The sequence below is a fragment of the Lepidochelys kempii genome, chromosome 6 (genome assembly GCF_965140285.1).
Source record: "Lepidochelys kempii isolate rLepKem1 chromosome 6, rLepKem1.hap1, whole genome shotgun sequence".
Taxonomy (NCBI): domain Eukaryota; kingdom Metazoa; phylum Chordata; order Testudines; family Cheloniidae; genus Lepidochelys; species Lepidochelys kempii.
In genome coordinates this window covers 91,577,990-91,595,004 of record NC_136385.1, presented here as the reverse complement: position 1 = coordinate 91,595,004, position 17,015 = coordinate 91,577,990, and the positions used below count along the sequence as shown (strand labels likewise).

General features: G+C 51.2%; 1 protein-coding gene across 1 annotated transcript; it reads right to left on the bottom strand.

The window, feature by feature from the left end:
* Positions 1-2,088: 2,088 nt before the first annotated feature.
* On the bottom strand, positions 2,089-10,080 carry BATF (basic leucine zipper ATF-like transcription factor). Its single transcript, XM_073349225.2, has 3 exons — positions 9,489-10,080; positions 7,080-7,184; positions 2,089-2,749 (listed from the first exon to the last, which is right to left on the bottom strand). Exons 1-3 carry the CDS (start codon positions 9,552-9,554, stop codon positions 2,540-2,542), a joined length of 381 nt encoding a protein of 126 aa, XP_073205326.1. The 5' UTR covers positions 9,555-10,080; the 3' UTR covers positions 2,089-2,539.
* Between the last annotated feature and the right edge of the window lie 6,935 nt (positions 10,081-17,015).

The following is a 17,015-nucleotide window of genomic DNA, read 5'->3' as shown; positions in this document are numbered from 1 at the left end:
CCAGGGCAGCTGCCCTCAGCCCCAGGCAGTGGGGCTCGGGCTTCAGCTTTGGTCCCGGGCAGGGGAGCTTGGGCTTCAACCCTAGGCCCCAACAAGTCTAACGACAGCCCTGGCGACCCCATTAAAAAGGGGTCACAACCCAACTTGGGCTCCCAACCCACAGTTTAAGAACCACTAGCCTAGAGGTAAAACAGGCTTGGAATTTCAAAGCAGCGAAAAAGCACTAAAGTTGTGAGGATGGACAGAGATTACCCAGAAGCCAGGAGATATTTTAAATTAGTGGAGACTGCTATGGGGCCTGTGCTCTCCCCCAGTAAGGAGACCGAACGTGATGGATCCCTGCCTGGGAAAGAACAAATATGGGAGCAATAGACCCACTGTATACTCCCCAATCTCTTCTAGACCAACATGCAAGGACAGCTCTAGAGATGACAGAATGAAAAAGCCAGCAGAACACTCAACAGGACCCAAAGCACTTACCAGCTGGAAGGACAGGAAGCGCAGTCTGCAGCACTCACACTAAATGATCACTTTGGGGCTGCAGATCATTGTCTTTCCCAGATTTAAAGGGCCAGCTACCAGATGAGCACATTCTGGGAAAGACCCTATAAAATGGGGATCTCAAAGCAGGGCACTAATTGGGTGGGGGTGAACAGTTCTGGTTGCTGTGTGACTGGATATAAGAAATTCCTACCTGTGTGAGATCCAGGGATTTGTAAGATGCCCTGAGACTGCCCCAGTCAAAGCCTGCTGGATTTTATATGGCTGGTATATTTACAACTGCTTTTTAGTGTATTCTGCTTTGGCATATTACATACAAACAAAATCCAGATTCCTCTGCTGCCTGCCTGGGATGTGCACTGGGCCAACCGTGCTTGCCAGTGGAAGCCCTGGCACCCTGCCCCTGCAGAGATGAGAGGGGAGCTGGAAGCAGGAGGCTGCCCTCCATTGCCTACTTCTCTCCAGATTCTAAATCAGTTCTGCTAGAATCACCATCATCTTACCCCTGTGCATGCCCCGCTCCTTGGCAGAGTAGCCCAGACTTCCACATAGACACCCCTGCATCCAGGGGAGCAGGGCTTCCCTTCCCAGCAGATCAGCAGGAACAGCAAGGTTGGGAGGCCAGGTCCTTGGAAGGAGGGTTAGTGAGAAACCTCGCAGTGTTTCCTGGGCCCCTCCTGCGGCAACTTCACATGGGGGAAGGGGAGGATAGCACCCATCACTGGTGCTTCCCAGGTGCACAGTGAGGTTACTAGTGGACTTCAGGGAGTTTCCTGCTCTTCTGCCTGTCACTTTTGGGTTTGTTTTCTGGCAGAGAGACTGGAAACAAGCTCCTGTGAGCGAGGAGGGCACCAATAGCTCAGATCAGTTAATTCCAGAGCTTCAGTACAATGCCCATGTCTTACCCCGCTAGCAAAGCTGCTGACAGCGCCCCCGGCTGGGAGAAAGCTCCGGCTGTTATTCCTTAAAGCAGGCAGTAATTTTGAGAATGACCTAACATTAATCTACAGTAGCAACAGGGTCTGTGGAGGCAGGCCGCACACAGACCTGTGCATAGGTCTGGGGAACATGGGTGGCCAGCTCCCTGACTGGTGTGTGTGTCTGCTGCAGATACAGTCCATATTGTTATCTGTACCTTTGTGTTTCTGTCAGGGCAGAGCCAGCAGGGATCTTTAGTGAAAGAATTTGGTCTGCAGGCAGCTGAGAGCTGGGGGAGCCAGCAGAGAAGTGAGCTGTGACTGTGTATGTACAGGTTCCAGAGTTAGCAGCCAGCCTCATCCCTGCAGAGCTGGGGAATAGATCTCCCACAGGAAAGGCCAAAAGACACAACAGACACATAAATGGCCCTTCCCCATCCCACCTGGCCCAGAGAGAGGGCAGGGACATGCCAGCCCTTCTGTTACACATTGAAGACAGGCTGCTGTTGTTTGGATTAGACATTAGCACAGCTTCTCCAGCCCAAGGTCCCTGCTGTTCAGTATAGGGCTGTTCCCCAGAATTTCTAGTGTTGTCTTCCCCATTTTCCACCACGCTCAGAGTGTAATGTGGAATCTCAGGGGAGGGAAGGCCAGGTTTTTAAAGAAAGCATTAAACATTTTACTCTTTATTTTAAAAACAATAAACCAGTCTCCCTGCTACCCCATGGCCCCTAATTCCCAGCGCTCCTCTCCTGGGAGCACTCACTGGTGAAGCATCCAGCTGACTGCTCACATGGAGACAGGGTTCCTGTGTCACATAGACCCATGCGAGGGTCCCAGTGCAAACAACAGAACAGGGATTGCTGCCAATTTGCAAACGCTTCCCTTCTCCGTTGATCTGAGATTTAACCTCCCTGAAGATGCCTGCTGGTGTTCTGCCATATCTGCACCGGGGCCAAGTCCTAGACATGTGACCCTGGGCCTGGCCCAGTAGACGCTTGAAGGAGGGGCAAGAATAGCTGTATCCGTCCATGTCCCTCCTGCGAACCAAAGCGTGAGCCCCGAGGGGTCTCTGATTTCCATTTGTGGAGCCTGCAGGCTGCGTGTCCTTGTGGCCGGGCTCAGTGCTGGAAGCGTGGGGAGCTGATGTGGGGCTGATGGAAGGAGTGCGTGGCATATAGCACCTCCGGGGGCGGTTGGGGCACCGTGGTCAGAATGGAGCAGAGAGGCTCATGGGAGCTCAGCATTGAGGTGAAATGCTTCATTTCTTCTGTCAGCTGCTTGATCTCCCTGCGCAGGGCAGCGTTCTGCCTCTCCAGGTCCTCGCTCTCCTGAGGGCACAAAAGCAGCAGGGGCTAGATTAGTGTTCTGCCTGCCGAGCCATCACAGGGGTGGGGGGAATTCTGGGTGGAAAACTGGCTGAACAGTGTGTCCAAAGGGGGTGGGAGGTAGAGGGAGATGGCATGTCTGCAGAGCAGCAGCCAGAGGACAGCTGGGTTAGTGCTCAAATTGCAAGGGGAGCTGGCTCCCATTCATGTTGTTGTTACACATTGATATTGCTGTGGTGCCAAAAGCAACCAGCTGAAGACCGCATTATGCCAGGCACTGTACACACGTATAGGAAAATGACAGTCCCTTGCCTCAAAAAACTTACAGTCCAGGAGACCAACATAACAGTGGATAAGACAAATGAGCAGGGGTGCAGATTAGGGGGACAGGGTAGGATGTACACAGTTCTCAGCCAGTCAGGAGCAGTGATCACAATTTGCCCTCTGCCTAACAATTCACAGGTTGTAGTTTCCTGTGTGCTTTACAGAAGAGGCAAGTTTGAGGAGGGACTTGAAAGAAGATAAGGGGCTGGCTTTTCTGATCTATCTGTCTATCAGCATCTCTCAAGTGTCTGGCTGTCACTGCAGTATCTCAGTGCTGCTAGGAGTGGTTGGAGCTGCCTCAGGGAAGGAGCTGGGAGTATCTGGGTGGGGGGAGAGAGGTCAGAGCCCTTCATCTCGCTACCCCGGAGACTTTCCACAGTGACACATTTCCTGTAAATTCAAAGCAGCGCTGTGTCTGGGCAACTCCCACCCCACCCCCAGCCAGCCAGGGGTCCTGCCACGGAGCCAGTGACATTCTCAGCCCTCAGCCGCACTCTCTCCCCAGCAGCTGCTTACGAGAAGTGACAGCAGCACCAGCACGTTCTCCGCCCAGGCGCTCACAGCTCCCTCTCACGCACACACCTCCCAGGCCACATCCCGACCTGAGGCAGATTGGCCTGGGGGGAGGGGATGATAAATAACCGCCGTTATAATCAGAAATAACCAGAAAACCACCTGTCACAGGAAACCTGTCATTGCCATGGTAAGACAAGACTCACTGCTTCCTGCCAGCGCCTGGCGAAACCAGACGTATGGCAGCGGGGGGGTGGAGGGACATTGATGTGACAGAAGGAAAGAGGGAAACTGAGGCCTCAGAAGAAAAAAATGAACAATAATGGTGGTGATGATGTACAGTCCTGCTTAATGGTACCCAAAATGCGTCACAGACTGTATGCACCCCTCCTGAAATGCAGCCGTCACCAGCGTGGAACACCTCGGCCACTGAACAGCACCTCGCAATGCTACTCAACAGTTTGAGACAGGACCTGAAGAATCCTATGTCCAGTTGAAACCACAGTGGGGCTTTGGAGAGACAGAATGTTGGAACCAAGCCTGAAATTTAGCCAGGCTACTAGGGCACTGAGGCGCTATGAACAGTGCTATGAGATCTTGAATGACTGTTTACCATACCCTATGGCCCCCAAGGCCTAAATAGCTACCCATCTAGCCACTCATCCAAAACAAAGCAGCCTGCTCACCCCGCTGGGATTGCTAGAGGCAGGAATCTGATTTATAAAGGTCCCTATTGCCTCAGTATTGGGGCACCTTGCATGTTAAAACAAACTCACCACCAGATATTAACTGCCACAGCAGGATCTTGCAGAAGGGAGAAGGGATCTCTCAGATCACTGCGCCCCACACAGCCTAATGCTTCACAGATCTTAACCAACTCTGCACTCAGAAGCTGACAAGAAGCCAGTGTGGGGAGTTCGTGTGTTATAGGCTCTTAGTAACTCACTCCACTCCAGCAACAAGCCACTCTGTTCTGCACCAGTTAAAACTTCTGGATCCTTTTTAAGTCATTACAGTGGCCTCAACTGACCATTGACACTGGAAAGGCCTGCTTCCAAGAGGCACTTTCATGACCACTATGCCTATCAGACATGAAAAGCATTTGGAATCAATTATAATCCAGAGACTGGAAACTATATTGACCACGGTTTGACAGGCATCTCCAGCAAAAAGGTGCAACCACGTCTCTGTCCCATTCCTCCAGCTGTCTCCCCTACCCATTAGCATCAGTTCTGTCTCATCCAGGTTGATCTTAAGCTACTTTGCTCCCATCCATGTCCCCACCTTTGCCAGGTACTAGGAAAACAAAGAGATTGTAGGTTTCAGAGTAACAGCGGTGTTAGTCTGTATTCGCAAAAAGAAAAGGAGTACTTGTGGCACCTTAGAGACTAACCAATTTATTTTGAGCAAGCTGTAGCTCATGAAAGCTCATGCTCAAATAAATTGGTTAGTCTCTAAAGAGATTGTAGTATCAGTGTCATCTGCACCATGGTAAAACTGCAAGCCACATGCCTCACTGTCTCCTCCAGCAAGGGGAACACCGCAGAGCCCGAGGAAAGGCAAAGTCAGTACTCATTCCTGCCCTCTGGAGTCTCTGGGAGAGAAAATAACAAACCCACTGAAAGGCTTTCCAATCTACTGCTGTGAGCTGCAGCAGATTAATGACTAACCCCGTGATTGTGGTATCACAGGACACTGACAGAGCTAACCAAGTCAGCATGGACCAGTGTCCTCTCTAAAAGGATCATCAGCCATGGATAGCGAGTGACACCTTCCCTGTAATGAACCCACTACTAAAGAAGCATTGAGGACACCTGTGCAATCAGGCTGTGGCAGAAGCTGCTCCAACACCACTCACTCAAGAATCCTCCCCAGAGTGGGGATAGACGGGGGTGTGAAGGCTGCTAAGGTCAAGGGACAGCTTCTCCAACACTCTCTGTTTAAAGGGCAGTCTAAGATTTAATTACACGAACTCAGAAGTCATACCCTCCAGCTCTGACACCACTCCCACACCTGATACCTGCAGCCAAATACTCAGGTTCCCTGGAAAAGTAGATGCCAAATTCCTTACACTGAGAAAAGTGGCTTTGGGCAGTGCGTGGAAGTCAACAGCCTGACTCCCCTTGTCCCCCACCCCCATTGCACAGTCCCAGTGTGGCAATATGGTAAAGAAACAGGGTGAAACTAAGAGAGGCAAGATGTATGCTGGATATCAGGACGGTGCAAAGTATTCAGCTGTGGAGTTCTCTCCCGAGGGAAGGGTTAGGAGCCTCATCTCTGGGGACATTTAAATTTAAACTGGACAAAACACTAGTAAGATACAATGGGGAATTATCCTGCATAGATGGCGGGCAATGGACTGGCGGAAACCTAATGGGGATTTTCCAGCTCTAGGGCTTGATTCTCCAGGGCTTTGCAGATTGTATCATCATTTAAACCTATGCACAGCGAACATAAAATGCTACCAAGTCAGAATGGCAGTGTTTTACTCTTTGTATGGATATGAGAGGTGACAAGAAGTGCGAGGCGAGGGAGCGCCAGACCTCACGTATTTAGGCTTTTAAAGGATTTTTGAGACAGTCAGAAGAGACTAAAAAAGGTAACTTGATCATTTCAGGGCAAGAGGTAAAGATTAAAAACTGGGTGCAGAAAGTAGGACTATGTGGGCAATTTACAGCTCAGAGAGAGGTTGAGAAGGGGGTCACTCTGAAATTAGTCCGAGCGGCATGGTTATTCACTGTATTTATCAGTGAGCTGGAAGGGTGGTAACATTTGCTGGTGACACAGAATTAATAAGGCTGATCAAGAGTAGGGAGGAATTCCTGAGGGACCCCATAACACTAGGTGACTGGGAAGAGGAAATTCATTGTGGACAAGTGCAAGGGGAAGGTGCACACTGCTGGTTCCGAAATACAGGCGGACGTCACCTGCCAGGGAAGGCATCTGCTGTGTGCACAACAACAATCAAAACTGCAAATAAAGGGGGCCTCACCCTGCTCCCATTGCAACAAGTGGCAAAATTTCCATTGGCATGCATGGATCAGGATCAGACCCAATGTGTTATTGCAGAATGGAGAATAATATGGGAAAGAATATACCTCTAATGAAGGGAGGTACACTCCTCATTCCTCCCACCCAACCCAGGATCCTGCACTCAGCTTCAGCCACCTCATCCCAAAAAGACAGAAAGAGCAGAAACAAAAGGTCCAGAGAATATGAGGAGGAACCAAGAGGAGAGGCTTCAGGAGAGATGACTTTCAACAGAGTACACCTGCTCCATTTGGAAGGGAACATCTGGCTGCTTCTGGAAGAAGCACACTTCACCTTCACTATCCAGCTGCTCCTAGAGCTGCCGTCACATGCTATGCTGGCCCATGCTCTTCCTGCCCCTGCCTGAACTTAATGGCTGTGCTGTGTGTTCATCTGTGCTAGAACATGTCCCCTTATGTGTGCAAGGCCCCAGTGATCCAGATGGGCAGAGAACAGAAGCTCTTACCAAGTGCAGTGTGTCTGCCTTCTGGGTCTGCCTCTGCCTGCTCTTCTGAGCTGCGATGCGATTCTTCTCCCTCCTCTGAACTTTCCTCATGTCATCAGAAGAATCCTGAAAAATACAGGGCCTGGGAATGACAGAGATGTCACCTCCACTACCACAGAGAGGCATGAGGTCAGGGGTACGGGGCAGAACAGGCCCAAGCAAATATTCCTCTCAGCAAAGATCACCACACCCACTCTTCTGGCCACATAGGACATGTATCCCTGACTGACACAGCATCTGTGCAAAACCAGGGTAGAGGTGCTTTCCTACTACAAGGAGGTATGAGGCACTCAACAGCCACCCCCTGAGATGTAATTCTATAATCTGGACATGCTGGTAGAACTGGGAAATGAACTCTGTCTCCATGGCACAGGCTTGGGTTGTAACCCACAGAACCACAGGAGTCAGAGATGAAAAAAAGAAACCTGTTGGATCACCCAGTCCAACCTCCCCAAGGGCCAGGGTAGGACTGTCTCCTCTACAGCACTTTTTTATGCTTTGTGCAGTAGAGTTTGTAGTGTCCCATGCCAATGGGGCTCCCGCCCTTCTCCTGGGAGATGATTCCACCGCCTGACTTATTTCACTGCCAAGGAGTCAATCCTGGCATTCAGCTTAATTTTTGCCTTTCTTTATTTCATCCCATTACTCCTAGTTCCCATATGTCACCCTAAACAATTGTCCTTCTACGCAGGAGTTTATCTGTTTCAGACATTTGCAGAGTTATGTCCCTGCTTAGCTCAGCTACACAAGCTCGGCTTTTTTTATCTTTCCCCTGACTCAGTCCCTCCTGACCCCTGATGGCTTTGTTTGCTCTTCTCCGAACTCACTGCGTTTTAATGTCTTGCTGCTAATGTGGTATCTAGAATTGGCGGCAATATTCCAGATCACATTTTCACCGGAGTTATGTAGAGAGGGGCGATGCCCTCCCAGCTCTGGGATGTGAGGTCTCTTTGCTTGAAGATCTCACTCCCCAGCATCATTCAACAGCCATTCCGGCACTCTTAACTGTTATTATATTTTTATTTTTATTATTTATTATTATTATGGAAGGTTCTCTGCTGAGAACTGATCCTCCCACTCTCTCTGGCAACTAAAACCCTCATCAGCTCTTATCATCTTCTGTCTTCCCGCTGTAACTGCTGCCTCTCTGGACTCTCTGACACGTACACCACCTCCCTCCTCTCCTTGCAAAATGCAACCTCTATAGTTATCTTCCTGAACCATCAGTCTGTCCCTTTTCTCCCTGCCCCCACTTTGTGATCTCTCCATTTCCTCAAATTTAAACGTCACATCCTTACCTTCAATTTCCTTCCGCCAACCCACCCCAGCCAACATATCCAGCCTAGCCTCTTACCTTATTGCCCCCAGCCCTGCACAGTGAAGATCCCAGTCTGGGTACCCCACTTGTCTACTTCCCCCTTGACTGCTGTTGTGCCTCATTCCCTTCTTCTTGAGACAGGGTGTTCTCCCAATCCCTGTTTGCCAGCCAGCACCATCTACTCAGTGTTTGTCCGTAAGCTCCTCAGGGGCAAGGTGCCTCATATCTGGTGTCCTGCGCAGCACCATGTGGTTAAAAGCTAGCAAAGAATAAAATTACCAATACAGGTATCCAGAAAAGAAAATGAAATCATCCGGGACATGTCTTAAGAATAGCAGGCATGCCACTGGACAGCCGGAGGAACACACAGAAGTGGCCCACTCAAAGAATCCCTCCATACAACAGCACTTAGGGAGAATTTATGGGACTTAAATAAAGAAGGTGCAGAGAGCAGCTCAGGATAGAGAAGCCTTGTTCATGCCCTAAGTGATGTCTGATGGCATGGGAAGGATTTGGATTCAGAATGAGATCCTGTCCACATGGGGGAGGAGGGCTCAGGGCCCACAACAGGGTCTCTGCAGAGATACTGGTATTCTCACTTTATCAAGCTCCCAGCCTGCTGGATGCCTGGAGTCTGTGGGGTGGCCCCTGCAGTCAGAACCAGGCGTTTCAGGTGCCGTCCCTCATGTGACCTGTGCTAACGTGGTTCCTCTGCAAAAACACTCCTCACTCTGTCCTTTGGTTTTAAGCTTGTTCCTGCACGGAGGCTTCCTGCTTAGTTCTCTGTGGCCTGGTTTACATGAGGGGTTTAGTTTGCACTAACTCAAGCCAGGATGCATTGAAAACGCCTGCATGGACACAACACAAATCTTTAAAGCGCAGTAACTCCTTGTTTGCTGCAAATTGTGTACTCCACTTTCAAAGTGGAGTAAGTGCACGGTGGACTGAATTAGCGTGCCTCTCTCCACGCTGGTTCCTAGAAAGCCCTGCCATTCTGCGCTGTGGAAACATCCCAGGATGGGAGCATGGGTGCAAAGAATGCAAAATGTTACCTGTTTGCTAGGTGGGGGTGACTGGCTGAAGCTGCTGGAGTCGCTGCTGTCAGAGCTATGGGGCATGGCTTGCGTCCCTCTGCCCAGGGCCTCTTCTGCTTCCTCTGTGTCCTTGGTGATCTTGGTTTCCTTTGGTTATTACTCACCCCTCCCTTCCCCTGCTGTCTTTCCCTCTCTCCCTTGGTTACTTTCTTTGCCTCTTTCCTGGTCCCTCTCTCTGTCACGTTGTTGCTCTCCCTGTGTCACTTTCTCTGCCCCTCTGCCCCAGTCCCTCCCTGAACCACTCTCCTCTCAGTCACTGCACCTTGCAGTGATGTCTAGGTCTTAGACTCCTGTGGTTTCTCGGAAGCTGCGAGGGACGTAAGCTGAAAGTCACATGGGCGGAAACTTTACGAAGAAGAAAAAAAGTTACATTGAGAAAAAAAAACACACACACATCTGGGAAAAACGAGCTTCAAAATAGCTTGAAAAACCCCCGACACCTTCAGGCGGTTTGAGAAACAGCGACAAAGTTTCAAATGAGACAAACAACCAGAGAGAAAAAAACCTAGCACAAGCTGCAAAACTCAGCCCCTCAGAGAGGAGGAGGCGGTGCATGGAGACACAGAAAATGCCAAAGCCGCTCATTTGTAAATGTAGCAAGCAGGGAGTTTGATCACGTGCCAGGTACCCTGGGCTCTCCACCCCATCTGCCAAGCCCAGCTTGGGAAGTTCCCAGACAGACTGAATTGCAGACCTCCCTCCTTCCCTGCCATCCACCCACCAAACAGCTGAGGTTCCCCAGTAGTGACGTGGTTTGCAGGGGTCCTGCAGAGGAGATCAGGGCCATTGGCAAGTGCATGCACAGGAGATCTTTTTGTGCAGATGGTTCTACATCTTTGGTACACAGGCCTCTGAGGATAACAAACCCCCCAGAAGGAGGGACATTGGGAGCAGGATGGGGACTGCCTTTGACAATATTAGTAGTTTCTGTTAGCCAAAGCTCTCCAAGCACTTTAAAACATTAGTTAATTAAGCTTCAACTCCCCACCACCCGCCTGGGAGGAACATCATATTATCCCTGTTATGTATGCAGGGAAACTGCAGCACATTGATGGGAAGGTGCCATGGTTTCACAGAGAGTCAATAGCAGAGCCAGAAATAAAACCCAGGAGTCCTGACCCTCTGTCCCGCCCCCAACCACTAGCCTATAGTCCCTTGCAGAGCTTTGATTAGATCCCAGGAGTCCTGATGCCCAGTATCCCCTAACCATTAGACCATACTCCCTGCCAGAGCTAGGACTAGGACACAGGAGTCCTGACTCCCAAACCACTGCTATAGCCACTGGTGTAGTAGTAGGGGCCAGAGCCAATGAAGGATACCTGACCAGCATCTCATGTAGGGATGTATGCCCTGGAAGGACACAGTCCTTGCACTCGTTTGCTCACATGTGGGCCCTTTTACCAGCCTAAGATGGGAAGGTTTTGGGTTGCGATGGTTGATTGTGTCTTGGTTTTGTTTTGCACTAAAAACACCATTAAAGCATAAATTCACCATTGGCCCCCATCCATCCCTTCACCAGCCCTGAGCTGCGGCAGGGGCTCAGGGTGTTTGTGTCACCTTTGTATCTCCTCTACCCCAGGCTGGCCAGGGGATACTTCTGTCCCTGCTGCCATTTGGTGTAGCCTGAGGGCCCCCGAGGGGCTATTGTGACAGCTTGGAATAACTGGAGTGCAGCAGTGCCCCCCAGGAATGCCTTCCGAATCTTTCATGTCTTCAGATCCAGAGGGACAAAACACTGGGATGAGCTGAGCCCATTTATCTTTTCTGATTTGCCCTCTCTCCCCTCCCCTTCTTTTCCTCCTTCCCCTTAGTGTCCGTCTGTCCCCCGCCCTCTCCACCCCACCCAATTCTTCTCCACTCCCCAGTCTGTCCAAATTTCTCCCCACCATTCTCTCTCCCCTCAGTCGGCCCAGGGCAATGTCTAGCTACCTGAATGGGAAGCAGAGCAAGTGGGAAGAAAGCAGGAAGGGCAGGGTTAGAATAGAAGAGGCAGCAGGGAAGCATTGAAATTAATGAGGGAGCTGGGATGGGAGGGGTGAATATGAATAGTGGGGATCCTGCAACTCCAGCCTAAGGGGCGTGGGCAGAGCTGATTGGGGGGTCAGGAGTGGACTAGCAGGTGGTGATGCAGCTCAGGAATTAGATGCATTAGCAGAGCCCTGGGGACGCTAGAACAGCACCGGGCCAAACTTCGGAGCATTGAGTTCCCTTTGCTTTCTTTAGTTACGGACAGGCTGAGAATCCCCCTAACGAGGCAGGTCACAGCTGTGGGGTTCCAACATGAGCGCCTGGGTGGAAACGAGTCAGTAATGCAGCGATGATGTGAGCTGTGGGTTTGCAGATTAATTTTTATTTTCAGCAGCAAAGCAAACCAACAGGGCAGCAGAGAGCACATACTGGTGGCTGGCACAGAAGGCTACACAATTCAGGGTGGTTACTCCCTGCTTTGGTCATTCATAGACACAATACGCATCCTCTCATGGACAGGTACTGGAGAAAGAAAACAAATGAGTGTGGCTCTTTATGGGCTTGTCCACACAAAGGAAATTGGCCGGCATGGCTCCAGCTGAATAATTATTCCCTATGGCTGGGTTAGTCAATTTCCTTGCGTAGACAAGCCCTTGCTAATTTGCGTGGCCCCAACCGTCATAGCGTCTGAGCACTTTGCAACCTTTAATGGATTTACCCTCCCAGCACCCGGGTGTGGTAGAGAAGTACCAGTACACCTTACAGACAGGAAGTGGAGGCGCTGAGAGTATGTCAACAGTGGAAAAAAAAACCCTGGGAGCAAGTTTCAAAACCCAGTTCCACTGACTCCAGCTCACGGGCTACAATCAGCAGTGCTGACGCTCTTGCTCGGGCTGGAGCTCAGGTCTCTGTGACCACCTTCCCCGCCGGCTGGGTTTCGGAGCCCAGGCTCCAGCCTGAAAGGTAACGTCTACACTGATGTTTTTAGCCCCATCACGTGATCCCTAAGAGCCTGAGTCAGTTGACCCAGGCTCTGAGACTCACTGCCACAAGAGTTTTTTGCAGTGAAGATGTACCCTGAAAGATGAAGGCCTACAGCTTCCCAAATGGCGGGTGGGAAGCCTTGTTTTTCGTTTGCTCAACCAGAAGCACTTGGAAGTGGCCTGATTTTCAGAAAGCTCTGAGTGCACACCGCCCCTTTCAAGATCGGGACCTTAAAAAGCATCTTATGTTGGGCTCCTATAAACTGGGGCCCACCCACCCAATCACTTTTGAAGAGGTAGGCCTATGTGATTTACCCAGCATCACAGAGGCAACCTGTGGCAACGCAGGGAACAGAACCCAAGTCTTCTAAGTCCCAGGCTAGTGTCCAAACAACTGAAGCACCCATCTTTTCCAGTGGCTGCCCCTCTCCCTCCCTGTGATGCTTCTGTCTCCATGGGCCACTATTTTCCCCAGAGTGGAGCCCCGGATTGCTAATGTGCCAAAGGGGCCCCCCACTTCCACAGCTGGTAAGTGTATCTCACAGTCAAGCCAGCCACCCAGGAGACAGAAGGTGGGGCGGGGAGGGGGAAGGGGGAAGTATATAAACTAGCCTGAAAGATTCAATGAGCAAGAGTAAAACTGAGACAAAGCATGAAAAGCTTGAGTGAGCTCTGTCCTTTGCATAGCTGACAGGCAGATTCTGCTGTCGGTTACACCACGGTGTGAGTCCAGAGCCATCTCTGTGCCTTCTTGCTGAACATACACTAGCCTAACTGACAGCACACTTGGCCCCAATGATTTTCTGAGCTCTCCACCTGGCCGGGCAGCACTGAGGAGTGGAGAATGGAAGTGGAGGTTCTTCTCTGCCTTCTGCACACAAATGAGAACCCTGAGGCTGCACAGTGGTGTGCTCAAAAGCCTATTTAATTGATTCCTTTCCCTGCTCTCTCTTCACCAACTTCATCCCCATTCCCACCATGCCTTCATAGAACCACAGGGTTAGAAGGGACCACAAGGGTCATCTAGTCTAACCCCCACAAATTCTGAAGTGAGCCAGAGGTAACTAATTCTCCTGCTCACTTCAGCTCTAAAAAGTTCATCACCATCCACCCTCCCTGATCTTATCCTCAAAGCTACTCCCCTCCCCTCTGTCGAATCCCTCCTCTACTGTGACGCCATGGGACCTCAGCCCATTGATGAGGGCTCAAGGGCCAGCTGGGGAGAGTTGTCACTTTATATATTTATAATAATATGAATATTGCCAATGTATGTACAAATGGTATCAGAGTTCAATTGTCTCTCTCATCCCATATGTCATTGGTCTGCTTAGATGGTAAACTCTTTGGGGCAGGGACCAAGCTGTCATGCGTTTGCACAGTGCCCAGCAAAATTGCACCCCGATCCTGTGTTGAGCCCAGGGTGTTACTATAATACAAAGATTAAATTATAAGATTCTACTTGACTACAGCTGGTAACTAACAGATCAAGCTCTTTGTTCTTCTCTAAATATTCCCCACCTGTAAGCTGCACAAACTCTTACACAAAGACAGACACAGGATCTACAAGCCCTTCCGATCATAGCAGTACTAAGAGCACTCCTTCCTTAGGTAAAAACATCTTTAATCATGCCATGCTATAAGGCAAATGTGCTGAATTTTTTTCTTCAACAGGATAATTAGCCCAGTGGCTATAGGAAATGCAGGGGTCATGGAGCAGTCTGGCCTCAGGAAAGCATCTGACCCTTTTATCTGATGTTCTCTGAGGGTAACTAGAGGGAGGGGGGTTCCCTGGAGTGAGCAATACCAAACTAGTTAAACACTGACTTGAGAGAATAAGTATCCATTATTCCATGGGAAGAGGTATCGAGCGTGATCCATCCAGAAGGGACAAACTCTCTGTCCAGCCCTGGTCAATATTTTCATTAACAGCTTAGGGGATGGAGTGTAGACTCTGCTGGGCCGTGATACCAAGTTGGGAGAAAATCACAAACACTTTGGAGGAACAGATATTAAATCATGGGTTGACCCAGATGGATTTGGGGGGGGGGGGCCTGGAAATGTGCATTGCCCAGACTGTGTGTGGTTCGGAGGCAGCACATCCTGTATTGTGTGGGACCTCAAGACAGGCAGCACCCCTGCTGTGAAGAGGGTGTGATGGATGCAGGCAGTGAGGAAGTTTGCTACCTTGGGTAGCCTGCCTGCCCTTAGCAGAAGCCTGCACTTCAGGACGAGGTGACAGTCCCAGTTCTCTCTATCGCCAGTTGACCACCCATCTCTGCTTAAGAATGGGCAAGTAAATGGACAATGGATGTTAGCAAAACTATGTCAGCTGTGACTGAACACAGGATACGTGAGATGCTGACTCCAGTCTCCTGGCTATGAGGACAGCACGGCCTTCGGCACTGGGATCTGGGACTGGATGGTTTGGTGGCTACCTGACACAGTTGCAAGGTTGTTTGGTTCTCAGCAGCCCAGTCACTTTCTTCATACCCAGGAGACCAAGAGCAGAAGAAACCATCTGGCAGTGGCTCCCTTAACAGCTGCTTGTACTTGGCTGAGAGCAGTTCAGGGACCCAGCTGGGGCCACAAACTCTCCCATGGGACCTTTTGAGTTTCTTGAGCTTAATCACAGCAGCAGGGAGGCAGTTATCTGTGGTGTTGAAGGGACTAAAACCAAAAGTCAGGTTTCTGCCACTGTTGTACCTGGAGTGAAGATACTTCTCAGTGGAGATTGGTGTTCAAGGGGTGGGGAGGCAGGCAGCACTGTTCTGGTTCCTTCTCTCTTCTGAGTAACAATGACCACTTCAGAGCAGCGAGCCAGAGGGGGAACCCCAGGAATGTCTTCACCAGCAGCGACAAGGGACAATCCAGGAGGCTGCAGGCCTGCAGCACCTCCACTGCAGTGTCCTCTGCCATGTGATAATGCTACATAAAGCCCAGAAAGATTCACTGTTTCCTAACTGGACAAGGAACTTTACTGGGACAGGAAAACATTAAAGCTTCTGCCTAGAGCCTGATCCAACCCTCTCTAGCCTGCTGCAGATTTAAAGGAACAGTACACACTTCAGTACATCTCCCTCCCCCGCAAAAGTCAACATTTCACGAGAATTACTATTTAACAACAAATCACAGAGCCAAAGAAGTTACTTGCATCACCATTCTGTAGCTGCCAACATTTTTCAGCTTCATGTGTGATACTTCATGGAAATTATTTCAGAACCAAGTTTACATATTTGCAAATAATGTACTACATCAGTTTAACAAAAACTGGATGTGATTGGTTGTTGGTGATCCCTCTGTTGATACTTCTTGTCAACCGTTGGGAATGGGCCACATCCACCTTAATTGAATTGGCCTCATTATCACTGACCCCCCACTTGGTAAGGCAACTTCCATCTTGTCATGTGCTGTATATTTATACCTGCTTACTGTATTTTTCACTCCATGCATCTGGTGAAGTGGCTTCTAGCTCACGAAAGCTTATGCCCAAATAAATTTGTTAGTCTCTAAGGCAGGGGTGGGCAAACTACGGCCTGCGGGCCAGATCCGGTCCCTCAGGGCTTTGGATCCAGCCCGCGGGATTGCCACCCCCATGGTGTCGTGGGCCCCATACCACTCCGGGAAGCGGCTGGCACCACATGCCTGCAGCCCCTTGGGGAGGGGGCAGAGGGCTCCGCACGCTGCTCTTGCCTGTGGATACCTGCCCCAAAGCTCCCATTGGCTGGGAACAGGTAACCGTGGTCAGTGGGAGCTTTGGGGGAGGTACCCACAGGCGCGTGGAGCCCTCTGCCCCCCTCCCCCAGGGGCCACAAGGACGTGGTGCTGGCTGCGCAGGGCCGGGGCTGGGGCCGGACCGGGCCGGGACCAGGGCAGGCAGGCAGGGAGCCTGCCCTGGTCCTGGTGCACACCACTGCCACCCCAGAGCTGCTCCAGGTAAGCAGCGCCGGGCTGGAGCCCGCTCCCCGAACCCCTCCTGCACCCTGCACCCCAAATCCCTCCTGCACCTCACACTCCAACTCCCTGCCCTGAGCCCCCTGCTGCACCCCAACCCCCTACTGTACCCCAACCCGCTGCCACACCCCGCACCCCTCCTGCACCCCAACCCCCTGTCCTGAGCTCCCTGCCGCATTCTGCACTCCTCCTGCACCCCAACCCCCTGTCCTGAGCTCCCTGCCGCATTCTGCACTCCTCCTGCACCCCAACCCCCTGTCCTGAGCCTCCGCCACACCCGCACCCCTCCTGCACCCCAACCCCCTACCCTGAGCCCCCTGCTGCACCTTGCACCCCTCCTGCACCCTAACTCCCTGCCACACCCTGCACCTCTCGTGCACCCCAACCCCCTCCCGCACTGTGCACCCCCTCCTGCACCCCAACCCCCTTCCCTGAGCCCCCTCGCACACCCTGCACCCCTCCTGCGCCCCAACCCCCTGCTCCAGCCCTCCATTCATGTCCCTGCAAGCAATTTCCCCACCCTGATGTGGTCCTCGGGCCAAAAAGTTTGCTTACCCCTGCTCTACGGTGCCACAAGGACCCC